Source organism: Pezoporus occidentalis, unplaced genomic scaffold, assembly GCF_034315485.1.
Source record: "Pezoporus occidentalis ecotype Australia unplaced genomic scaffold, CSIRO_AGI_Poc_V1 ctg70, whole genome shotgun sequence".
NCBI classification, from domain to species: Eukaryota; Metazoa; Chordata; class Aves; order Psittaciformes; family Psittacidae; genus Pezoporus; species Pezoporus occidentalis.
In genome coordinates this window covers 3,348,717-3,373,031 of record NW_026916053.1, presented here as the reverse complement: position 1 = coordinate 3,373,031, position 24,315 = coordinate 3,348,717, and the positions used below count along the sequence as shown (strand labels likewise).

The 24,315-nt window shown below is 46.2% G+C and overlaps 1 protein-coding gene across 2 annotated transcripts; it reads left to right on the top strand.

Moving 5' to 3' along the window:
* The first annotated feature begins 543 nt into the window (after positions 1–543).
* Positions 544–23,633, top strand: CABLES2 (Cdk5 and Abl enzyme substrate 2). 2 transcript variants are annotated; one of them, XM_062642297.1, is made up of 10 exons: positions 544–1,072; positions 15,178–15,249; positions 15,430–15,522; positions 16,264–16,341; positions 17,770–17,878; positions 18,566–18,731; positions 19,455–19,558; positions 19,945–20,051; positions 21,345–21,549; positions 22,010–23,633. In XM_062642297.1, exons 1-10 carry the CDS (start codon positions 567–569, stop codon positions 22,148–22,150), a joined length of 1,581 nt encoding a protein of 526 aa, XP_062498281.1. In that variant the 5' UTR covers positions 544–566; the 3' UTR covers positions 22,151–23,633. The 2 variants fall into 2 exon arrangements, with proteins under 2 accessions (XP_062498281.1, XP_062498282.1); XM_062642298.1 differs by lacking the exon at positions 15,178–15,249.
* Positions 23,634–24,315: the final 682 nt, after the last annotated feature.

Genomic DNA, 24,315 nt, shown 5'->3' with positions numbered 1-24,315 from the left:
CAGGCTGAGCTGCTTTTTATAGGTCTGATGTGTACAGCCGGCTGCTGATGGCTTTAGCAGATGCATCCTCCCTGCCTGCAGGAAGGCCAGGAGACCTTGGGAACCAGAGTCACTGGGGGGTTAGTGAGGGGATGGGGGGGAGTAGAAGCTTTAAATAAGTCATCCAAAGGGACGCGGTGGGTGCTTGGGAGCGGATGCAGTGGGCTTGTGGCTGTGGTGGGGGGAGCACCCGAGGGATGAAGGTGCTGCCTGCCTGACAGCCCCGGGAGCAGCCCCGGCGAGGCGATGCTCGGGGCCGCAGCCACCTCCTCCACCGGGACAGCCCCTGCCCGCCTGGCGGGGGCACCACCGAGCCGCCTGGGCAGCCGGAGCCGTTGCGCTCCGGCGCTAGGACCCGGTGGAACCCTACCGGCCGGTGATGGGGAGGGGGGGGCCCGGAGCCAATGAGAGCCGAGCGGCTGCCGGTTTCATTTACATTCGGTCGCGCCGCAGCCAATGAGCGTGCGAGTTGGCTGCCGCGCTGCGCCGGCAGGCGCCCCGCCCGGCGGCCGCGGCTCATTCGGAGGATGGCCTCCGCCGCGGCGTGCGGCTCCGCGCCCGCCCGCCCGCCCCGACAGCAGCCGCGGCCGCGGGGCGACTCCCGCCGGCGCCAGGCCGCGCTCTTCTTCCTCAACAACATCTCCCTGGACGGCCGCCCGCCCTGCCCGCCCTCCGAGCAGCCGCCGCCGCCGCCGCCCGCCGGCTCGGCCGAAGGGGAGGAGGCGGCGGCGGCGGAACCGGCCGGAGCCCCCCCGCGCCTGCAGTCCCCGGCGCCCCCCTGCCCGCCGCCGCCCGCGTTGCTGCTGCCCGGGGTCCCCCCGCTGCTGGCCGCCGCTGGAGCCAAAGGGGAGGCGGACCCCTCCCGCGGGGGCATCTTCCTGCCGCCGCTGCTGCTGGGCGGCCCGCTGTGCCCGCCGGTGCCGCCCGCCCCGCCGGGGATGCTGGCGGCCGCTAAGCCGGGCGCAACGGGGCTGCTGAGCCCTACGCAGAGCGCGGCGGGCGGAGGCTTCGTGCTGGAGGCGCAGCGACAGAGGTGAGCGAGGGGCAGGGGCACGCCGGGCCGGCCCGCAGCAAACCCCCCCCCCCCGGGAGCGGCCGCACTGACCCGCGGGGCGTGGGAAGCGGCGGGACCCCCCCCACCCAGGGCCATGGGAAGAGCTGGAGTTTCCCAGGGCCCTCGGTCGGCGGCTCCGGGGGGTGAGGAGCGGAGCATGGGAAGCGGGCGGCCCTGGGAGGCGGTGCTGGCCCCGTTATCGCCGCGGGGCACCTGACCCGTACCGGGGGTGAGCGGCCCCCGGGGCTGGCTGCTCGGGGAGGGGGGGGTTGCGGAGTCGCTCGCTGGGTCTCTGGCTGCAGCCCTGCGGTATCCCGAGCGCTGCCTCCTGCTTGTCCCTTCGCTCTGGTTCTGCATCTTTCTGCTTCCAGCTGAAGCCGATGGAGTCATTGCTAGGTAGGACTCTTCGGGTGTCCGCTGCCGATGTCCTCATCTCTGCTGCTTCTCTATGCAGTAACTCTGTGTATTAATAAATGTCCGGGCGCTGGGAACTTTGAGTCAGCCTCAGGGGAGGAGGTTCTGGCCTTTAGTGCAGGATTACCGGTGTATTTCCAAGGGGCTTCTCTCAGCCTGAGAGTGTTGGTTTTCCAGGCAGTTGGAAGGCGGGCTCCTGCTCAGATCCTGGGGATTTGAGCTCTGAAGGAACTCCTTTCAGGCTGTTTCTGGCATAAATAGCTTTGTAAAGTAAGCTGGCCCTCTGAGCCTGCAGATAGGCAAAGCAGTATCAAAGGCTTTAAGTCTCCATGGTCTTCAGAGCTGCTTCAGAGCTTTGTTAGCGAGCTGAAACAGAGATGTCTGTGCTTTAAACCTGGGGAGCTTTGCTAATGCAGTTGGTGGTGATCCCTTTCAATGTACATCCCTGGAGTGTCCTGGACCCCCAGGAAACTACTGGGAGCTTAAAGTGAACTTAAAGAGAAGTAGCTGTTCATTGGTACAGTGTGGAGATCCTTTTGCCTGTTGTCCCTCCTGCGTTTTTTTCCTCCTTGAACTGCCGTTTACCACCCATTGCTTTTCTTGTAATGGAAGAGACCTTTCTTTCCTTACTTCATGGAGAAACTGAAGCTGAGGCTACTAGATGGATGCTTGGTACTCATAGTTTGCGCTATGGGTACTAAGTACAAGCAGTTGGGTACCGCTTGTTGAGCAGGAAAGCCCGAAGCGAAGGTGTTGCTGTGGCACAGCTCCTTCCCAGCGCTCCACAAAAGCCAGAGCACTCAGTGCTCTGTGATTTCATTGCTTTATTACTGTAGTTAAAGCTCTTGAGGGCAAGTTTTACATTACGAGTTTTACAAGCACAGTTACCTCTGCGGGTGTGACTCTCTGTGTGCCTGTGCGTGCTGAGTTCTGGACTGATGGAGTTCATGTAAGTGATTCAGTCCTTTCCCACACCAAGTCAATAGCATAGTAAGAAAATATTCCTGGGATCTTCTCATGTGATGTCCTTCCTGCCTCTTCCCTTGGCACCTGATTTTAGGTGTTGTGTTCTGCTGCAGCTGTTCTAATCAACCCACCTCAAAAGAATGATAAGTCAGAACTAGAAGGTAGAGAGAAGCACAAGGAGGTAATTGAGGGAATGAAAGAGCTTCTGTCTGCGTAGTGACAAAACAGACCATGATTTTTCAGCTTGGGAGAGGTGGCTGAAAGGCTGTATTGTATCGCATTAATCATCCTGTGTACTACTTACAAGGGTGATTTGGAGTGAGAGTTCATCTATTTTTGTACTTCTAAAGAGGAAAACAGTGAGTGGAGAACGCAGCTGAAACCCTCAGGTTTAAGAAGGTCCACATCTTTACATAGTGATACACGTCTTTGGCCAAGAGGATGGTTTTATGCTGCCTGTGGGAATGTGTTGGATCCAACGTATCTCCTCCCAGTCACACTGGAGCGGGTGAGATGGACCATCCCTCTGTAATCACCATTTGTTTTGTTGCTGGATGGCTCTGTGGTTTGCTCTGACAGAGCATCCCTTCATCCCCATGGAACAGCAGCATCTCTTGCTGCAAATACATGAGGAGTGATTCAGGGACCAGCTTTCCTGCAGGACAGTGATGGTTATGCTGCTTCCCCTTCTGTGGTTGCAAAATAGGATTCAGAAATCAGCAAGCCATCACAAAATGGGTTTACTTTTCCTAGGACATGGGAATCTGGGTGTTGTTTTGCTAATGTTGCTGCTCTGTATGGGTGAACTGTGGGATCATGTAAATATACAAGCGTATGAAGTCAGCAGAGGGAAGGGGGAGGTGGGATCTGTGCTGTGACTCTGGACATCTAATCTTTGGTGCCCACTTAAGGCAGCTGCTCTCCGCAGAGTCCTTTTTTAGTCACTGCCAAAGCTGCTTTGAGTTGCCCTCTGTGGAGCCTCCCTTAAACACGCCAGGAGCACAGGCTGAAGGGTCTCCAAATTCCCTCCATCCATGTTCAATGACCACTTCCTGGGGATCTCATCTTGCTGGGGTTTGCCCCAATCCATGGGGATTGTTTTATCTAAACCTGATGGTTTTATTGGGCAGAGATTTATCACAAAACTTGACCTTGTTTGACTTGAGAAGTCATGAGAAGTTGATGGGACCAGTCAGCGTAGCTCAGGGCAGGTTGTGATGGCACCTCTGCTAGAGTGGGTGGTGATTTATTAGTAACAGGCAGGAGCTAGAGTATCATAGAATCCCAGACTGGTTTGGGATGAAAGGACCTTAAAGCTTATCCAGTTCCAACCCCTGCCACAGGCAGGGACACCTTCTGCTAGAGCAGCTTGCTCCAAGCCCTTGTGTCCAACCTGGCCTTGAACACTGCCAGGGATGGGGCAGCCACAGCTTCTCTGGGCACCCTGTGCCAGCGCCTCAGCACCCTCACAGGGAAGAGCTTCTGCCTAAGAGCTCATCTCAATCTGCCCTCTGGCAGGTTAAAGCCATTCCCTTGTACAGGCCCTTGTGAAAAGCACAGCCCAAGGAATAAGTGACCTGTTCAGCTGATGGCACATGGAGTTTCTCATTGTTGCTCAGTAGCTGTCAGGTCCTTGAGGATGGAAACTTCAGCAGTGCACACCCCCGGAGGCACCGTTCAACCTGGATGCTTGGTTTCATTGTGCTGCTGTCTGAGCATTATCAGCTTAATGACTTGAACCTTCCACTCTCATTTTCCTGAGGAATCTTCTGTTTGCAGGATCTTCAATTACAACAGTTATACCAGCCTGCTTAATCTGCTCCCCATCCCTCCTCCCTTCTCCTTTTCCATCTTGCTCTGTTCTTTTGTTGTTTCACAGAAGCAGCCTCCCAAGGAGCAGTGGAGGGAGGCAGCAAACAGCGAACAGATCTGCATTCACAGCTCTTTAATGAATTTCTGCAGCTGGGTCTGAGCTTTCTGTGGAAACACAGATAACAGAGCCCTGAAAATAGCCAGGTTATGAAAGCATGAGGAATGGGAACCACAGCCCTTATGTCAATGCTTGTTGTGCTGCTGAGGGTACAGTATAGCATCATGTGAAGCAGCTGGGTTTGTCATCTATTCACTGCGTTTTGCTGGGCTTAAGAACAAATACAGAGGCTGAATGATCTACAACTGATGCTTCAGTGTCCTTGGTCAGGGAGCTGACGGAATGCTCAGGATTGCTGATAAGTCAGAAATGAGTGAGCTAATTTAGGTCATTTTAAGGGTACGAGTTTAAACAGGAGTTGATAACAGCAAGGCTTTGGACCAACTCTGCTTTTGAGTGTTAATTGGGTGCTGGGATTGCTGACATAGGTGTGATCCCATTGGTTCCTTGGCTGGAAGAGCAGAAATGCTTGGTCAGGCTTTTATGCTTATGATGGTCATGGTGTTGTTTTGTGCTACTGTCAGTTTAGCTGCTGGGGTCACTTCAAGAGATATAAATATTGTAACAATACCCCCCTCTGCTAATAAACAGACTTTGTTGAGAAGGAGGAAATGGAATGTTTCAAAGTCTGAGTTTTCATTTCAAGCCTTATTTGGAATAACCTGAGCACACACGGTGCTTTCAGGAAGCAGCAGGATCTGTTGGGCTGGCAGGCTTTGACCTTTCAGAGCAGACTGGGGTGTGCTGCTTGGGGCTGAAAATGGACATAACCTAAACCTGAACTTTATTTAAATGATAAGGCTGCAGCTTTCTCTTGTATTTGCAACTGCAGATGAATTGTATGTGTTTAATATTAACTGCTTATAGTTTAGAGCTGCCTGTGGTACTTATTATCTGGCATTCCCAGGCAGGTCTATTACTCAGAAGTAAGCTGGAGCTTGGAGATCAGAAAATCCATGTCCTTGTATCCTGTGCATCTCTGCAAGTGGGTCTGAGTCAAACAATCCCAGAGTTAACACCAAGGTAATGCAACCTCTTCACTTAAAAGAATCCAGAGAGGCTTTTTAAAGTAACTTTGATCTTGAGGCAGGAGTTGTCTGTACAGCATTAAATGTACTTGCAGCTAATTTTACCTGTGGATGGATTAGAGCTGTGGCAGTGAGTTTTGGGATGCTGTGGGAAAGCGGATGCTCTGGAAGCGCAGTTCGCACCTTTCCCTTGCTGCCCAGCTCATGGTTCCTCTGCAATAAGGGTGTTTGGGATAATGTTGCCTTGCTTCAAGGCAATGAGCCATCAGCTGAGAGAGGAAATGCTGCCAAATTAAATGTAAGAAGGGGAGGAATTGGGCCTGTAGGATTGTTATGACTGGAACTTCCTTATCCTGGTGCTCCTTGGCTGTGGACTTGAATGCACTGCCCAAACCAAACCTTTTGTAGCAGCACAGCATTTGTGGCTGTTTCCTAATGTTTTACTTGTAAGATTTACTTTACAAGCTTCCTTCGAGTTAGGACAAATAACACCAGCTTTATTGGACTATTATTTTCCAATGTAACTCTTGACTGAAGTCTGCAGGATCTCAGTGTACTCGCTTAAAACATCATTTCTTTGATTCACAATCTAGAACAGTTATCTCTGCCCCTTGCCTTCCTGCTCTGATCTCAGCTGGTGAACACATGCCTCCTCGGGCTGAGCACTCAGAGCTCATGTTGAGCAGCAGCTGTACACTGAGCACTATGGTATCAGTGAAAAGGATGGGTTAGGTTATCAGTGCTCCTTACCATGACTTAGCCCCAGAGCCCTCCTTGAAAGCTGCAGAGATGCAGACTGCCCTGACTTGCATCCGCTTTGCCAAGTGACCAGAGTGCTGTGAGTGAAGCTTCTTCACTGGGGCTATGGTTACTAGCAGTGGTTCTCAGTTTTTTGGCAATTTACTGTGAGCTGGGATGAGTCAGGGGGGAAGGATCTTTGCTTTCCATTTTAAAGAGTAGTTCTGAGCTACAGATGAGCTTTTCTGCTCTGGGTGGGTATGGAGTGTTCTCTTTAGAAGAGAGGGGGAGAAAATTGGAAAGAGGGGAAGTGATTCTAACAAAGTCTCAATTTCTAGTTTCCTACACTATGTATGTTAGTTATATTAAATCTTGAAGACTTAACTTCATCTGTCCTGTATTCCTCCTATCAGCCGGTTAGGGCTGTGAGCCTGTCAGGCTGAGCTGAAGATGCTTTTTGAGCCTTCTTTTGAAGATTGTTCCAAAGTCTTCCAGCTCTGCAGATTGAGTTTAAAAATGCAGGACCTGACGTGCACACGAGCATAATGAAACTTGGATGCTGTAATGAGCACGAGGTATTGTTGATAAAGCAGGTGACTGCAGATGGAGGGTACTCAGCTACAGCCACTCTGTCATGCTGGCTCTTCAAGTGCGGAGTTTTAAACACCTAACCTTTGGTTTATAGCAGCTGTGTGTATAACTTACAGTAAGTTGTTACAGCTCATTCTCTGGAAAAGCTGTTAAATGAAGAACCTTTAATTGGTCCCATAAGTGCAACAAGTGAAGTGATTCACAAGGTGGCTCTTGGATTCACAAGACATTCATAGAATTAGAATGGTTTAGGTTGGAAGGGACCCTCAAGCTCATCCATTTCTGTTGCCCCCTGCCTGAGGCTGTGATCCCTGGGCATTCAGAACACCCTGACCCTGTGCAGCACCTTCCCCAGGGGATGCTCGTCCTGCATCAGCTCTTGCGCAGGGTTGTGGTACCCAACCTCCTCTTACGCTGCAGATGGAGCTGGGTGCCTGTGTCGTTTGCTAGCCAGCCACAGCACAGTCTGAACTGCTGCTGGTTAAAGCTGCTGCTCTTCACCATGGGCAGATTTGCACTTGCTCTGCTGTGGTCACTGCAACTTAAGCATAACATTTTGCCCTGGTGAGGCTACAACATCTTGATTGTGGGTTGGAGGGACTGATGTTGCAGTGGGAAGAACCAAGTGCCCATAAAAACACCGTGAGACCTCTCTAAACTTCCTTTGACTGGGCTTCCTCCAGTCTGTTTTGAATTGTCGTCTTCCCACTTAAAAGCTTCTTTCTTTTTCTTCTATTTTTTTAACTTGGGTTTATTGTGCCAATGGCTTTTGTTTTAACAAGGCACATGATGAAGTGACAGCATCATCTCTCAGAGAACTGCATGAGTATTTCTAGCATAATGCCCACAGTGTTATCAGGGACACACTTTGCATTTCACTTGCCTAAAAGGTCAGCAGTTCAGTGCTTGGTGAGCAGAGCACAAAGCGTAGAGGGACCAGGCTTGTGAGCTAGAAACACCTCCAGAAACAGGTAAAGACTGAGGAACAGTGGTTGTGTCCTGGCCAGCACATGTGGTTTGCTTTGTGAGAAGCAGCAGGGATCTTAGGAGTGGGTTTTAGATGTGGGCTCTAGGCAGAGCAAACCTTACATCTGGTTTGGAGGTTCTGTTGCAACAGATGGCTTTCATAATACTTACTGGAAGGCATTATTTTATCCTTGGATTGTCTAAACACTCTGAGCACCAAAACAATGTGATTTATGAAAGGCAATGAATACAAAGCTCGTTTCCTAGTGGCATTAGGTCTTAATCATGTGTGGTTGTGAATCACAGCAGCTGCTGTGAACAGTATCTAATTTCTTTCCTTGTTAGTATTTAAACATCTCCAGGCTTAGTGAGCTTCCCACTTACTCTGCCTCCACCTTTATTCAGATTATGCTTCATGTGTGCTGCTCCTCGCCTGTCCTGTAGGCTGCATGACACACTCTTCTCCTTGCACGTGGCTTTACTGGTGCCTGAGGAGTGCAGGATCTTCTCCTGGCTGCTTGGGACCAGCGGGAAAGCTCCTGGTACCCATTCAGGTTTGCAGACAAACCTCAAATAAGAACACAAAGGTGAAGGAATTGGGCCTCCTCCCTCATTCTGAGGTCTTACAGAGGACCCTGCTCTGAAGCATAAAAGCACTTTTCCATGCTCATGCAGCTCATCTGGCTTTACTCTTTAAAGTGAAGATTAGCAGAGGAATAAGTTAAACCAGCCCTGCTGTGAGACTTGTATTTATTCTCTGGCAGTCAGACACTTAAACAAATGTCAGGATGAGCTCCTGGGATGGTGACCTGTGATCCAAACAGCACGTTTGTGGTGCCATAAAGCAGTGAGTAGCTGCCTTTGTAAAGAAGGAGCACTTAGCTGTGTGCTTACTGTTGGTTATGCGGGGTGTCTTTGCCTCTCATTGAACATCAGAGCTTGAAACCATCTAGCCATGAAAATGGCTTGCTCAGTGCTGGGCACTTCATGGTGTAGGTTCTTTGTTAGAGTAATTTGTCTCGCTGAGTATGTGGGTTTGGTGATTCAGAATAAATGTGGTCTCTGCCTGCTTTGGGCTTTAATTACTGAGAACTTGTTGCTCCTGGTGAGCTGTACTCAATCTGCTTTAGAGCAGGAAACTCATTACTGTAAGCACTGAGGGCGGTAAGGCACGGGGCACTGTTAGAACAGGGATGCTCACACTCGTATGCTCTGAGGCACAAACCTGAGAATAGTGTGTGCCTCCTGGGCTGCATAAGTGATGGCAGATGCAAAGTAAGCTTAAAAGCTGGAACTGGTTTCCTTAATCCCTTGATGGCAGTATTTTAGCTCGTCAAAGCAAAGCAGGGTTCATGTCTGGCTGTTGGCTCACCTGGAAGGAAGGAAAATGATACAGCTTAATCTTGAAAATAATGTCTTGGCAAAACAAATGTGACAGGTAATCTCTTCCTATTGCAAACAGGATTTTGGAGCTGGGTTCCTTGTGCACATTACCGTTGACAGTTGTTACTAAGCTAATGCTTCCAAAAACCAATACATGAGTTTTTGCCCTTGTTATATTAATAACTCAGTCCCGTGATGGCTGTGATTACACTGAGGCCTGTAAAGGACCTTACAAAGGGACATCCGTATTAAAATAAAACTCTTTCAAGTGGGAAATCGGAAACCAAATTCTATGAGCCCCTGATTTTACATGCTAATTAAAAATCCTTGACCTCCCCCATGCCCCCATCTGTCAGCAGCATGCATGGCTAAAGAGGAACAGAGATATGAGCCTTGCTGCTAATTTTAGCCTTGTGCCTCAGGGTGTGTGTCTGCATGGGTGCATGCAGTGTGGATGCATGCAGGCTAGCATCCTTCCCACAGCAGAAGGGTGATGGATGCGACTTCATCCTAAGCCAGTCGACCCTGCAGGCCTCTTTGGCTGGAGGAGGTCTCAAGTCATGTTACTGCCTTTAGAACATCCATGTCACAGGGCTTGGCAGTCCTGGAAGTGATGAGGATAAGAAGTCATGGCAGAAGATGCTGTGTTGCTGGAAATAGCTGAATGCCCATTGAAGTCTGGCTATGCAGTTGGCTGAGTGCAAACTTGTCCATGTGAGAGTCGGGGGTTAACTAGGATGGGAGGAGAATCCCAGTATGATTCTAGAAGCTTCTGATTTAACCCTTCAGGAAGGAGCAAAACCAGCTATGGCAGAAATGCTGGAACCAAGAGGGCAAAACAGAGAGGAGCTTCAAAATGGCCAAATAGCAGCAGCACACAGGGGCTTAAGGAAGATCACAGCCACAGTAAAGGCCAATATTAGGAGTTAAAAAGTGTTTTGTGATGGTTATTTGTTTCCAAACCTGGAATCAGAGCTTGGGAGTGCTGAGCAGGAGTGTGAGTGCCCCCAGGGCTACCTCACCATCCCTTAGAGGACATGGTGACCCAGGAGCTGGCATGGAAGACATCTGCCTGTACCTGAAGCCAAGTCTGATAGCACAGGGTTGGTGTCTCTCTTGCATTCTACTGTAATATCTGCTAAAGAACTGCCAACTCGGACACTTCCAACTGCAGCAGCATCCTGAAACTGTACCTTTTTCCTCTTGGGTGTCTGCAGGTAGCCCAGCCCATGGATAGGAAGGGGGAAAATACTCGTGGTGAGCCATTGGCAAGGTGACTGTTCTTCAAGCTGGAGCTGTGACTTAACCAGCTTTTTCCTTTCAATTGCTAAGACGGAACATGGAGGGATTACCAGAGCTATACATAGATCGCTCTGAGCTGTGTTCTCTTTGCTGGCAATACTTAAGAGCTCTGTCAACCTCAGGGCTGGGGATCCAGCATGCTGCTTGTCTGTTGTTGTTTGCCCTCTGCACTGAGGTTCTCTGCCAGTGCTCAGTGGGACTCTGGCAGGACCAGAGGAGGACAACACCAAAGCTGGAAGTACTCAGAAGTTGGGTTTTCTCTGTGGGAAATCCATCAGGATAAACATAAGGGTTGGCTGCTGCTTCTCAGTTTGGGAGTCAAAATGCATCATGAGTTAATTTGTTGGGGTTTTATCTGAACACAAGATTTTTTGTGGGCTTTTTGTTAAGTGCATATTTAGCTCATCGGGGGGTTGGCACGGTGTTGGCTTGTGGGACCATGTGTGCACATGTTGATAAGAAGCCATGGCGTAATCCATAATTCCTCTGCTCAGTAGCCCCTTATCTCGGAGCATGGGCTGCGTGTGTTTTCTTTCTTGGTGGGTCCCCTCAGAGGTGCTGGCTGTGTAAACACGGGTACTGGGTTGAATGTTGAAGTTCTGGGAGGTTCCTGTTGTGTTGGCTCCCAAAGTAGTGGGGAGGAAGCACCCAAAAGTGACCTCCTGGCCAAGGATGTACCAATAAGCAATGTCTCTCTAGCTTGTCAAGGAAATAGCTGGTACTTCCAACAGGCTATTTTCAGGTTCAGGCTTCAAATAGAAAGTTCTTTAGGATATTGTTGAAATGACAGCCTGCTCCACAGAAGTCATAAGCTTTTTAATATCAGATACTTTGATTTCTAATTGTCAGGTAGCATGTCAGTAAAGGTGTCCGTAAGGTAACTTGCAGTGTACATAGAGGCATTGGTATTCAGTTTTAGCGTTTAGTTGCATTTGGCAACAACCATTCTGTGTAAACTACTTAAAATCCTTTGAATTCCAGTGAATCGGGCCAAAAGCAAGAAGTGTTATCCTAAGTGAAGCTGCTTAGCACACGATATGTCACTCAATGGTTTTCTCATCAAAGCTAGCAGCTACTGAAGTGATCTTGTGCAGGCTGTTGTTGAAGCTTGGATTGGCTGTGTGAGAAGAGCACTCAAACTAAAGCAAATATATACAAATTGGTGCAGAATGCTCAAAAAGTGTTAAATTCTGCAGCATGCTCCAAGTACTGCACTATTTAATAAAGAAGTTCTTTCCACTAATGATATTGAGGAATCTAGCAAGTCTGACTGCAGTGAAGGGGCTGCGTTGCTGTAAAACATTGGCTTGAGCATAGAAACTGTTTCAGGTACTCTTAACTGGATTAATGAGACCTCTTTATGTGCACCCTGCTTTAAGATCTGAGGGTGAGTGTCTTGCTCATCTGGGATTCCTCCAAGGTGACAGCTTCGCTTGAGGACTGAAGATATTTACAAGCATAGCTAAAACTGAAGTTTCCTGTTGGCAGAGTGGGGATGAGTCATTGTGGTTTTGAGTGCAGGGGCAGGATCCTCCCTTCACTGCAGCAGGGTTTTACTTACAGATCAGTTCTTGGAGCAGCAGGTTCAGGTGTTTGTCGCTCTTGTGTCTGTTAATGAGAAAAGGAGGTGGTGTTTGGAAGGTGTAATGCTCGGGATGGGGCTCCACCATGGAGGTATTGCGTTGACACTGTTCAAGGCCAGGCTGAACTGGGCTTGGAGCAAGCTGCTCTAGTGGAAGGTGCCCCTGCCCGTGGCAGGGGATTGGAACTGGATGAGCTTTAAGGTCCCTTCCAACACAAACCAGGCTGTGGTTCTATGACACTGCAGAGTTTCCAGTGAGGGTCTGGCCATGGCACTCTCAATCCATCCACTCACAGCAGGATCCTTTCACAGAACTACGTGCTTTCTTTGTACCAGTGCCTATTGTCATTGGCATTAGCTGTGTGTTCCCTTTGCTCACCACACACGGCGTCTTTCTGTCTGCATCCAGGGGAGGAGGAAGGCTCTGGATGTTACCAGCTTCGTTCCTGCCAGGAGGTTTGACATTGGCCTCCGCATTGCATGGAGGGTGTTTTTATTGCATGTCAGGTGCCAAAGTAGACTGGAGAACCGTGTGTGTGTGAAAGCATTAAATGTTCTTGTGCAATTCTCATTGAAAAGCAAAAAATAGCAATGATTTTAAAGCTGAAGTGCTGGTGAAGGGCACTGAAGCTGTGCCAGGAATGTTCTTCAGTAGGACCTGAATAGCTGTGCATATGTAGGAGGCAGTCTATAGCAATGCTGAATGTGGTAGCCCTGTGGGAGGATTTACCTCTCCTGTGTTCACAGAAAGGGACACTAGTTTTTCTTAGAACCATTGAATTGTGGAATACTTTAGGTTGGAAGGGACCTTAAAGATCATTTAATTCCAACCTGTTTGTGTTCTCATTTTCTTTTAAGAATAACTGAACAGTGCTGCTGGGAATCTCATACGTGTTTCCTTCTAGGGGCAAAAATACAGGTTTTATATGGGAGTAGAAATCATTATAAATTCACAGAGAAAGGGCAGTAGTTATTTTAATAACACCATAAGCAGACTTTGGGAAGAAGAAAAATGTTCATTAATTTGGTATTAATTCTCTTTATATACTTGAGAACACAGAGAAAAGGGGGAATTGTTCCTCACAAAGTTGCAGTGGGGAATGAGGAGCTAACCTGGTTTCAGGAATACTCAAATGGAAGTGTTTCTTTGCAGAACCTCCAGATAATCAGGATGCTCAGGGGACTGGAGCACCTCCCTTATGAAGACAGGCTGAGAAAGTTGGGGCTGTTCAGCCTGGAGAAGAGAAGGCTGTGTGGAGACCTCATAGCAGCCTTCCAGTATCTGAAGGGGAGCTATAGGGATGCCGGGGAGGGACTCTTCATTAGGGACTGTAGTGACAGGACAAGGGGTAACGGGTTAAAACTTAAACAGGGGAAGTTTAGATTGGATATAAGGAAGAAGTTCTTTACTGTAAGCGTGGTGAGGCACTGGAATGGGTTGCCCAAGGAAGTTGTGAATGCTCCATCCCTGGCAGTGTTCAAGGCCAAGTTGGACAGAGCCTTGGGTGAGATGGTTTAGTGTGAGGTGTCCCTGCCCATGGCAGGGGCTTTGGAACTGAATGATCTCAAGGTCCTTTCCAACCCGAACTATTCTATGATTCTGTCACTGGTATGTACAACCACAGGAATAACTTCTTGCCTGCAGACAAGCAGTTTTAAGTAATGTTTATGTCAATGTATAAGGAAGAACACCACAACACCATCTCTTCTGAAGTGCTGGATTTCTGGCCACCATGCTCAAGAAAAAGCAGATGGATTTTGTTCATGTCCAGAACTCTGGTTTATCTCTTCTGTAGCAACAAACCAGTGTGGTTTGGTTTCTTACCCAGCTCAGGCTGGAGAGGCGGAGTCACCAGGAATAGCACGTTGTCTGACTGCTTAAAATGAAGCGCTGGGCTTCAAGACCAGACTTAATCCCAAGTAGGTTTCTTTGATCTTCAGCTTGAATTGGCTGAAGCTACAAATGGCTTTGCTGTGTAAAAACCCTCCCATAGCTGCTCACAATTCATAAATCCCATTTTTCTTGACCTTCTTCCCCCTGCTCCTTGCTCCCATCCAAAGTACCATGCTTTTGCTTTGGTCCTGGATGTTAACTTCCAGGCATGAGAGCCTGGTTTTGGTCTGTCTGGGTGGTGCCAGAGTTCCGATACAGTTTAAAGTTGGATTTTTTAATTCCAAAAGTAGGTCTTGTCAAGCCAGATTCATACAGTTTTTGTCTTATATGCTGCTTCTGCATTGACTTCCATGGCAGTAGTGTCTATTAGCTGAGTTGTTATGTCTCTTTGGACAAAAACCTTGAACTTGAATGCACGTGGCTTGTGCTAAAGCTGTAGCACAGTATGCTCGAACAAAAGCAGAAAATATGGAATCTGATAGCTGTAGTGTCAGTGTTTTGCTGGGGGTAGATGAATGTGAGTGCATTGTTCCTCTGGAAATTGCAGTTGTAGTTTCACAATTCGTTTGTAAATCTCTCTCCCAACAAAGAATGACTTTGACAATAGTCGTGTATCTTACTTTGGCAAAGTCTATTTTTTTTTTGCTTAACTGTAATATCTTATTACTGTCACACTAACTCCCATGATTCCTACTATTATTCTCCTCCTGTCTTCCATTCTGGGATTTCAGATGAGTACTGAATACTCTTTGCTTCCCCTAATAACCCTCTCTATTGTTTTCTGGAGAGATCTGTCAATTTTATTGAGCTACAGCCGTAGACTCTGTCTGCTGACTCCTGCAGCTGGAGAGAGCTGTGCTCTGAACAGAGAGTACACACGGATTCAGTTGTCTTACAGATAGACCTGCATCTGCCTGTAGATTGATATAAAATGACTTACTCCTTTGCATTGATGGGAAGGAGCTTTTTGTGGTATATTTTGTAAGATTATTTAAATGAGGATTTGGAAGCGTTTCAGGTGTTTGATTTCTAGGTAGGTGGTGTTATGTGTGGAAGGTAGTGCTGTCGATAATGAAGCTGGTATGAATGTACTTCCAGGGTCCTGGAGGGGGAGACAAGTTCTTGGCCTTTTTAGGAGCTTCAAACTCGTAGTTAAGCCCTCTTCCAACAACAAAAAGAGCCCAAAGAACCTGCCGTGCGTCCTAAGAGCTCATAGATCTGTTGCAGTTCATAAACTCCGAGGCCATGAACTAATACTGTTCACTCTTCGTGGTGTTGTACATTTTACAGAAGGCGTTTTATCTCCCAGCGCTGCTCTCTAGACTTTTTAGAAGACATAGTGGAATATGCCAGTGTACGAAGGTACTTGTTTCAAAAGCAGCATTAATCTCAACTCGTTGCATGCAGTCCTCTCCTCCCTCCACCCTCTTCCACGCCAATATCTGAGGTCCTGCATGCACGTGCTGCCATCTGATCATACAACCGGCATGACTTCTTCGTCAGAGCCCTGACCAGCTCTTGGGTTTTTGTTTGTAATTGCAGGAACAAGCCTATTTCTGGGTCTCCAAGACACAAAAATTTGAAGAAGATGCACTTCATCAAGAACATGAGGCAGTATGACACCAAGAACAGCAGGTAACTTCTGGAGGGCAAGGTGCCTCCTGTTCTTGGGTGAAATAGGATGTGCTCAGTGGACCCTAGTTCAGTGCAGTTAGCCGTTTAATATCAGTGGCAATAAGGTGATGTCCTGGTTAGTTTTATATCTCCTGTTAAAGGCAGTAGGTGCTCATATCTACCCACCTCTGCAGCAATATTATAATGGTTCTGCCATCCTACTTTGAGCAGGTTAAATCATTCTCTTCTAACACCCTCCTTATCTCTAGCACACAAAGGTGAATGCTAAGGAGGATTCAAGGAGAATGGCTTGGTTTAGCCAAATTCTTGGCTCAGTTGCTGGGCAGAAGAGAAAGGTTGAGGCTGCATTTGCATTTATTAATAGAGGTGTGAGGCTTCATCTAAATGTAAAATATTATCTACATCTTTTCATAAGGCTCATAAAAAAATACATAAATATAGATATGTATATTTAAAGACAAGGATCTCCTGTGAGGAGCTCCAAGGTGATGACAGTTACTGAACACTGGATTCTCATGTAGAGCTTGGTTCTAAGCACTTACAGGCATTAAGTGCTTGCATCTAAGCACTCTCAGAATGAAACCTCTGCTCTTGTGCTGCTTTCTGAACGCATCAAATCCATAGCAGTGTCTGTAACTTGCAGAGTGATACCAGAAGAGTCTTCTACTCATGTCCCATAAAAAGCTGCTTTTCATGCATCTTAATTCATATCCTGATTATTTTTTCCCCATCTGCTTACAGGATAGTGTTAATCTGTGCTAAGCGAACACTGTGTGTGGCTTTTTCTATCCTACCTTACGGGGAGAGTTTACGGATCAGGTGAGTTGTCTTTAACTGCTGGGTGAAATGGCTGGTTTGTGGGTTGCAAAAGATCTTTATATGAGTATGGTTGGTGTAGGGCTCCTGTTTTGAAACAGGTGAACTTATTTATCCTACTATTTATGTATAAGGACAAAAGCTTGCTATCAGAGCAGTAAAATCAGACATTGTCAAAGGGTTCATTCAAACTCCAAGAGGAAAATAGTGGGAAAGGGAGACTTGCCTTCAGGTGTCCATTCACGATTTCAAGCACTCCAGTCCTATGAAATCCCCGAAAGCCACTTTGAACAGATGATGTGATTTGTTGCTGGACATCTAAAGGGGTCAGAAATCAACTGCCTTTAGTTCAATCAACTAAAAAACATATGGAGCATCAGGGAAGGATGCTGCTGCCTTTACTGGAAACTTCCATGGTTTTGTTCTGGAGTTACATCTAAATAAGTTAGGGATGCTCTTCCATTCTTCAGCTCTAAGCCATGAATGTCACTACTTGCAGTCTAAGAAAACCAGAAACAGTTTAAACTGAAACTGCTTTTGGTGTTTGTACTACATAGAGCTGTCAATATGATCACTTATGAGAAACCAAAGCTGGTAACTGTACATCCCTGCAACCTTGCTCAGTCCCTTGTGCAGTCTGAATTGATTCTGTGAAGGTCTGTGGTCCACAAATACACCATAGAAAATACTCATTTTATTCAAACCCACTTCTGGCAGAACAATTGTATTGTCACTCCTGTCCTGTGCATAACTTACGCACGAAGGAAGCAGATGTTTAGTGGTGGGAATTGCATTGTATGCAAATGCTCTTGCCACAAAAATAGTTGATGGGAAAATATTTTCTCACTTAATAGGAAAGCAGGGAGGTCACTGGAGCTGGTTTAGAGCAGTTCTGAGCCCTGTGTCATTCTGCTTGTAAGTTGGCAATGCAGTTCTTCAACTGAAAGCTGCTTTTTGGCATTGGAATATAGGTGACAAAACTGGATGTGCCATCACTGAAGCAGAGTTCTGCTTCATTCTTAGTTTGAGCTTGTGTGCACAGTGGCTGGAAAATTGCCTTTCTGAAAGCTGGAAATCTAGTAGTATAAATCATGCTTGCTGTTAAGTGAGAATTTGGGTGTTGGGAATGGCATGGTCTTATGCAGAAATGTAATATTGGGGAAAAAAGTTTACTTTTGATAGGTGTATTGGTATGATTTGAGTTAAAATGAGATGAAATTTGGTTTTTGAACCTGAATGCCTTAATGTTTTGAAGAGAGTCATTAAAAATGACTGTTTTCTTGGAGGTGGTGGGATTGAGGGATTGCCCTGTTCCCACATAGAGAACTGAGTGTTGGATTTGGCTGTAGGTAGTGAACAGACCTGGTGTTTACCAGGCAGGAATGTGGACTTGTGCGTGTTGTAATGGCACATGTTCTTATCTGCATTTAGTGATCTAAGAATGGAAGGACAGAAGCAGCGACATCCTTCTGGGGGAGTTTCAGTCTCCACGGAGATGGTGCTTGGACTGGAAGGAGTAGAGCTGGGTGCTGATGGCAAGGTAAGGAAACACGTTCTTATCATCTTGACTCTTGATTTGTAATGCCAGTGCCCAAACCATTGACCAGGGCAGAGCACAGTGGGTGGGTGAACTGGCTGCTGTCACCCTGGTGTCGTTTCATGCAGGGGCAAATCGCTCAGTCTGTGTAGTGCTTTGCCATCCCTAAAGTGAGAGCTGTGACTTCAGAGCAGCAGAAGTTTGCTTAGATCCTTAGTTTGAAATATTTGGCTTGTGATAATGCTGCTTCTGAAGAGGCTGTTGAAGCCTGTGATCACTTCTGCCTCTGCTTCTGGAGAACTGATTGGATTCTGGTATTTTGGGCAACATGAGTGATGTTTTGATAGAAATATGGGCAAAATAAAAACCCTTTAGTTTATATACTGCCAGAATTGTACTGATACGATCCTCCCTTTTTGCTTCCTAGCCCACCAGATTTCCTACAACACTTCCATACTGGCAGTGTGGAAGCAAGATGTTCCTCATCCAACCTTTCCCTTTCTTCCAGTCCCACAATTTCAAGATCTCCACTCCCAAATACTATGTTCTAGTAGCATACGTTCTAATCCCCAAATTCTCTATTCTATGAAATTCCAACTCAGAGTTCCTGGAGTCTGTAAATCCTAGGTCTCTGGAAATAAGCTTTGCAGTAAACTTCCTCCTCTAACTACCACAACTCTCCTCTTTAAGGTTGTGTCCTATGCAAAATTCCTGTATCCAACCAATGCCCTCGTGGTTCGCAAAGCCGACGGCCACGGTGCTGTTCCCTCGTGTCGAGCTGGTGCTTCTCGGAGTCTTCCTGGATCGAGATACAAACCTGTGACAGCAAAAGCAATACCAGCAGGAACAGACCTTGGTAAGGACCAGTCACCAGCTTTGTCATCACTCTGCACATGGCAGAAAAGCTGAAAAGGAATGTATTTGTCTGAAACAATTGCAAGGAGTAAAGTGCATTATGGGGAAGGATGTGCTGGTGCTGGATGAAGACTCGTTTAGCACAGCCTAGTAAAGAAGGCATGTTAATGAAGTATAAATGCTGAGCCTTAGGACTGAGACCTGCACACATTCCTCTGCCCATCTGGCCAAGTTCTGTTTATGCAGTTCAAGGCGCACAAAGCTTTTCCTTGGAAGTGTGAACTTCTACATTACTCAGCAAGAAACATCTGGTGTAGAGGTGGTCCTCCTTGCCTTCTAGCACAGCCAAACAGTTTGTGACCAGAATCTCTTCTCTCATGTAAAAAAGCAAACCTGACAGCTCCTCTGTCTGTTAGATCAGCGTATAGGCAAAGCAGTTCAGTCTTGAGCAGTTGTTTTCTGTGTGTATTTGTAGATGACAAGCTTAGTTTCCACTAAGTCAAAAATTATGCATCAGGCACATGCGGGAGAAAGAGCTTTGTGGGTTTTAGTCATTCCAGTACCCAACTGGTGTATTTCTGAAATGCAAGCATGCAGAGTGCCTGTACTGTACCTTGGTAAGGGACAGGGACCTGCCAACACTCAAGTTTGCTGTTTGAAAACTTTTTAAAGAGGAAAGAGGGAATTTAAAGCTCTGTACCTTGTGCTTTCCTCATTCTCTCAGGAAGTGAAGCTGGGGAAGCCGCAGAGTATGATCCAAATATCCTGGATGATCCTCAATGGCCCTGTGGAAAACACAAACGTGTTCTCATCTTTGCCTCTTACATGGTGAGTGACTGGCATACCTGAACAGAGGAGTGAGTGCCTGGAATATCCTCCTGTAAAGAACTTCTCTGAGGAAGGAAACTTCCTCTGGGAAGAAAAAGTCCTGACTTTTTGAGAATTGATTGGGAAAAATACAAATATTTGGGTCTGTACACTCAGTTTATTGAGGACCAACCTGACATGAATCTCCATGGTGTTATTTGCTTCCTGTAACCATTTGCTTGCTAGTTCTTTGTAAAACTTTATAGCTGAGATTCAACATTACAGAGATGTTAAACTGTGAATAACAAAACTCAGGCTTGCCTTTGTGTTTAGCGTCTTTGGAAGACTTGTTTGGCTGTGAGTACTGCTCACAAGAGAAATGGTAAATTTTGCCTCGTGTGTTTCAGACTACAGTCATTGAATATGTGAAACCCTCGGACCTTAAAAAGGATATGAATGAAACCTTCAGAGAGAAGTTTCCTCATATCAAGCTGACACTGAGCAAAATTAGGAGGTAAGAAATGAGCACTGAATAATGAGAACATCTACGCTGTGCAAGGTTGCTTTATCTTCCAGTTGCATGGAGCAAATACTAGATCTATTAATAGTATATATGATTAAACACCAATCTCTTGTTGATAGTTGAGCTGACTGTAGGATGACAGCTCCTTACAGGAATGTTAAGGATGCTGTGAAAGGGTAACAGTTGGTTTTCATAGTTCCACCTAAAAGGGTTTTATTCCACCAACTGTGGTGTGACAACACTAATAGCCAATTAACAGTGAAGTGTTAGCCTTGAAACAAATCCTTGTAACCTGATTGTGTGGCTGTAGTGCAGCCCCACTCTAACTGGATTGTCTTTCTGGACCCTCCAGCTATTTTCACCTTTCAATTACCAGTTGGCTGATGATGGACTCTAACAAGATTCTAGGATGAAGAGTGTTAGGTTTGGGAGTCTTGGTAAAGAAAAGCATTTTGTGAAGGCAGGATTATGCCACTCAATTCCTCATCTTCCAGGAAATGCATCTGGCCACTCATCAATGAGATGCAGTATTGTGCCTTTAGAGAGAAGTAATCTTGCTGGTATTACACATCACTTAATGCAGCCAGGGCCTCTGAAATAGCCAGCTTAAACACAGCTCTGCTGAATCACCAGGGCTATGTGTAACTCTGCTCCAAGGCTTGCTCAGGCAGATTCTGTGTTCTGCTAGTGTTCTGCGTGCTCCTCTTTGTAGCTGAGTAGTGTGTCTGCACAGAGATCTTCTTGCAGGAGTAACATGAATGGCAGCCAGGAGAGGTAGCATCCACCATGAAGTCAGCCTTAATGCTGAAGCACAGGGCTAGCTGTTGTGGAAAGTGTGTAAACCAGTCTGCCTTCCCCCTCAGACCTGATTCTTCCACAAGGTGTGTAGTAGACAGGTCTCTCTGCAGCAGCTGCTGTGATCTGCACGACTTTGATGTGGTATTTTGTAAGTGAGGGTTGTTCAGGCATATGATATGAATCACAAACCAGTTTGGGAGCCCAGAGGGAATCGTGCAGCAATAGCCTGCCTGTCGGTGAAGCAGCTAAGTCCCCAGTGTTTGCGAGCATATGAGGAACTGTTCTTCCACAGTCAGCTATGTTAAATGTTTGTGCATCAGCTCCAGCTTTCTGCCAGCTGGACTTCTCCAGTCTAAGATTATCCTCATCGTGGTTATACAAACAGGAGATTTGCCCATGTGCTCTTCTGTTCCCCAGCTGCAGTGTTTCCAGAGCATTTCATATAAGCTGCCGTGTTTGAGAGGGTGTTTCTTTTCCTCTTCCCAGTTTAAAGAGGGAGATGCGGAACCTGAGTGAAGATTGCAATCTGGAGCCAGTTACTGTCTCCATGGCTTATGTTTACTTTGAGAAGCTCGTCCTCCAAGGCAAACTCAACAAACAGAACCGCAAACTGTGTGCTGGTGCTTGCGTTCTGCTTGCAGCAAAGATCAGCAGCGATCTCAGGAAACATGAAGTTAAACACCTTATAGATGTAAGTACTTCGGGGCTTGCTTCAGGTGTTGTCAGAACCTCCTCTCTAGTTCATAGAACAAGACAAAGATCAAAGCCAAGATTTCCAGCAGTGCATGCTTGCTTTTAATTTAAGACCAGCTCTTTCAGTCAGTTTTATGTCTCATTAGGGCTCATCCTTGATGAATTTCTGTGATTCGTTAAAATTACCTAACTGGTGCAGTCTAAAGTCCTGGTGATCCTACAGTGAGGTTATTTTTGCACTTACTCAAGCAATTGTGACTGTTGTGTGGGTGTCACAGCTGAGCTGATAAGCTGGTTTACTTGTCTGATCCCTGGCAACACTTTCTGGTCCTGTAGGTACAGCTGAGGCCAGGCGTCTCTGACTCCTGTTTCATGCTAATAATTAAACAGTATGTTGGTGTCTTGTGGATTAACTGATTCTTTCTCCCCCTCCTCTTCTTTTTTTATTCCTATCATAGAAACTAGAAGAGAGATTCAGATTCAACAGAAGAGATCTCATTGGTTTTGAATTCACTGTCCTCGTAGCTTTGGAACTGGCGCTCTATCTTCCTGAAAACCAAGTTTTACCTCATTACAGACGGCTCACACAACAGTCTTAACCAAAGCTACTTTCAGCTGACAGCCAGTGGCGCTGGGGATGGCATCACTGAACACTGCTGGTGGACTTGCCACCAGCCCTTCCACACGCCTGCGTGCATCCTGCCCTGGCTATAGCCACTTTTGGAGCTTGCAGTGTGTGTCACTGAACTGTTGAGGTGTGCATTGTGGCCACGTATGGCAGGTCTGGGGGATGGTACGAGAAGAGTTAATGAACTTTAATTTTCTTTTGGACATTTAAAGCACAGATATTCACCAGTCAGCTGTCATGGCTGCTTATTATTCCTTATTTATCCTTTTGGTTTTACTAAAACTGTTCTTCCCTATGAAGAATACTATGGTATAGTTTCTTTTTGTTTATTTTTAAAGCCTTTATTATATTCCTTGAAACTAAAGGAAGCATCACTTCCATTCCAGTGCACCATAAAATTCAGAGGTTTCTAAGAATCTTCTTGCATTTTTACGTTAATGAAATGCATACTTTATTTTTTTAATGATGTGCCTAAAACTGGCTGGTCTGGTACCAGTGCTTTTTAAGTTGGTTATTTTATTTAGTGGGGAATCCTGAATCCGTGTAGCCATTTATTCTTTACCTGCATTGGCCTTGCATAGAAGGAAGACAATTCTAGTATATCTGCACTAATGATACACAGGGCATCTATTCTCTACTATACTACAGATCTCTAGTAGTAAGACTGAAATTACTTTGTTCCAATTTAGTTGTATATTCTTAAGGTATTAATAGTCATTTGATTTAAAAGGTTGAAAATCTCTAATGAAGTACCTACCACATGTTGAACAAGGTTGCTGCAGCAAAGCCATTGCCATCCAAATTCACCCTTTAGTGCAAGATGAGTGCTTGACTAAGAGCAGTTTTGCTGTCAAATGTTTCATTTCCAGTTTTTGTTTCAGCGTTCCACGGTCTGAAATAAGCACCTTTTTAGTATGACTGTATTATATATGGTCTTACATGTTCTGAACACATGAGTCAGTAGAGCTACTGCTGCCAAATGAAGCCAACGAAACAAAGCATGCTCAATATTTAAATGCTACCTTTTTACTCCGTTCTTCCAGCATTGGTCACTGTGATGGTCCTCATAGAACTGGCATTTGTTGCACATCTGAACAGCCCAGCAGTGCTCTAATGCTTACTCAGAGGTTAAGTAACTTCTCTGACCATTGCCTATTCCTTCATTTACTTTAAATATCCAGGTTGGGAATGAATTGTTGTTTGGAACATTCTGTGATACTGGCTCTTGGGTTGATTTTCTAAAGCAATATTATTATACAAACAACTGCGGCCGTTTGCAAGGAACAAAACTGATGCTTGGCTATTACAACTGAGAAACGTGTCATTTATGTTGGACTCCTAAATGAAATACTAGACCTCGTACTGAGGCAAGGGACTTGCTCTCTAATATGTACAGTAATGTAAATTCCTGTTCCTTGTATTAAATGTTGGTTGTAGCCAAAACCAAAGCTGAATCTTTCCTTTTCAGCTGTGTTTTGTCTGAAGCTAATTTGGATTCATTGGAATTGCATCAAACTTTACTGGAGCCCCTTCCTCTTTAAGAAGGGCTCGAAGTGTATTTTTCATATATAGTGACTATCAGATCTTTTGTAACTGTGTTCAGCTGTGAGTAGCTTCAAGTTATTGTGTACTATTTAAAATGCTTGTGACTTCTAACCCAGAAGGACTTTTTAGTCTCAGTAAGCAAAATGGTAAGGGAATTAGACAATAAGCTTGCCAGTTATCTTCCAAAAGGTTTAAGAACTTGCCTACTAGTTAAACTTTCTACTGAATATAACTGTCCTTGCATGCAAGTAGTGATGTACTGAACATCTAGCATATACTTAGCCTTCAAATCAGCTAACAGTGAAGGCAACAATGTGGTCCACCACTCCTTTAAGTTATTAGGGGAGGGGACAGAGGTAGAACTGAGCATAGGAACTTCTGGCACAGTTATGCCCAGTGCTAGCAAACCATTTTGGTATAAATGAAATCAGAAAATGCCTTTCTCTGGGAACTTTACCGTATAAAGAGTTTTCTGTAACAAAATTAACTTTCCTTTCTTGCCATGTAAGGAAAACAACGCACTTTGGTTGCCACCCACTCTGCTCAGTGGAATTTTGTCTAGATGCAGTGGGCATTTGGGCTGCAGGGACA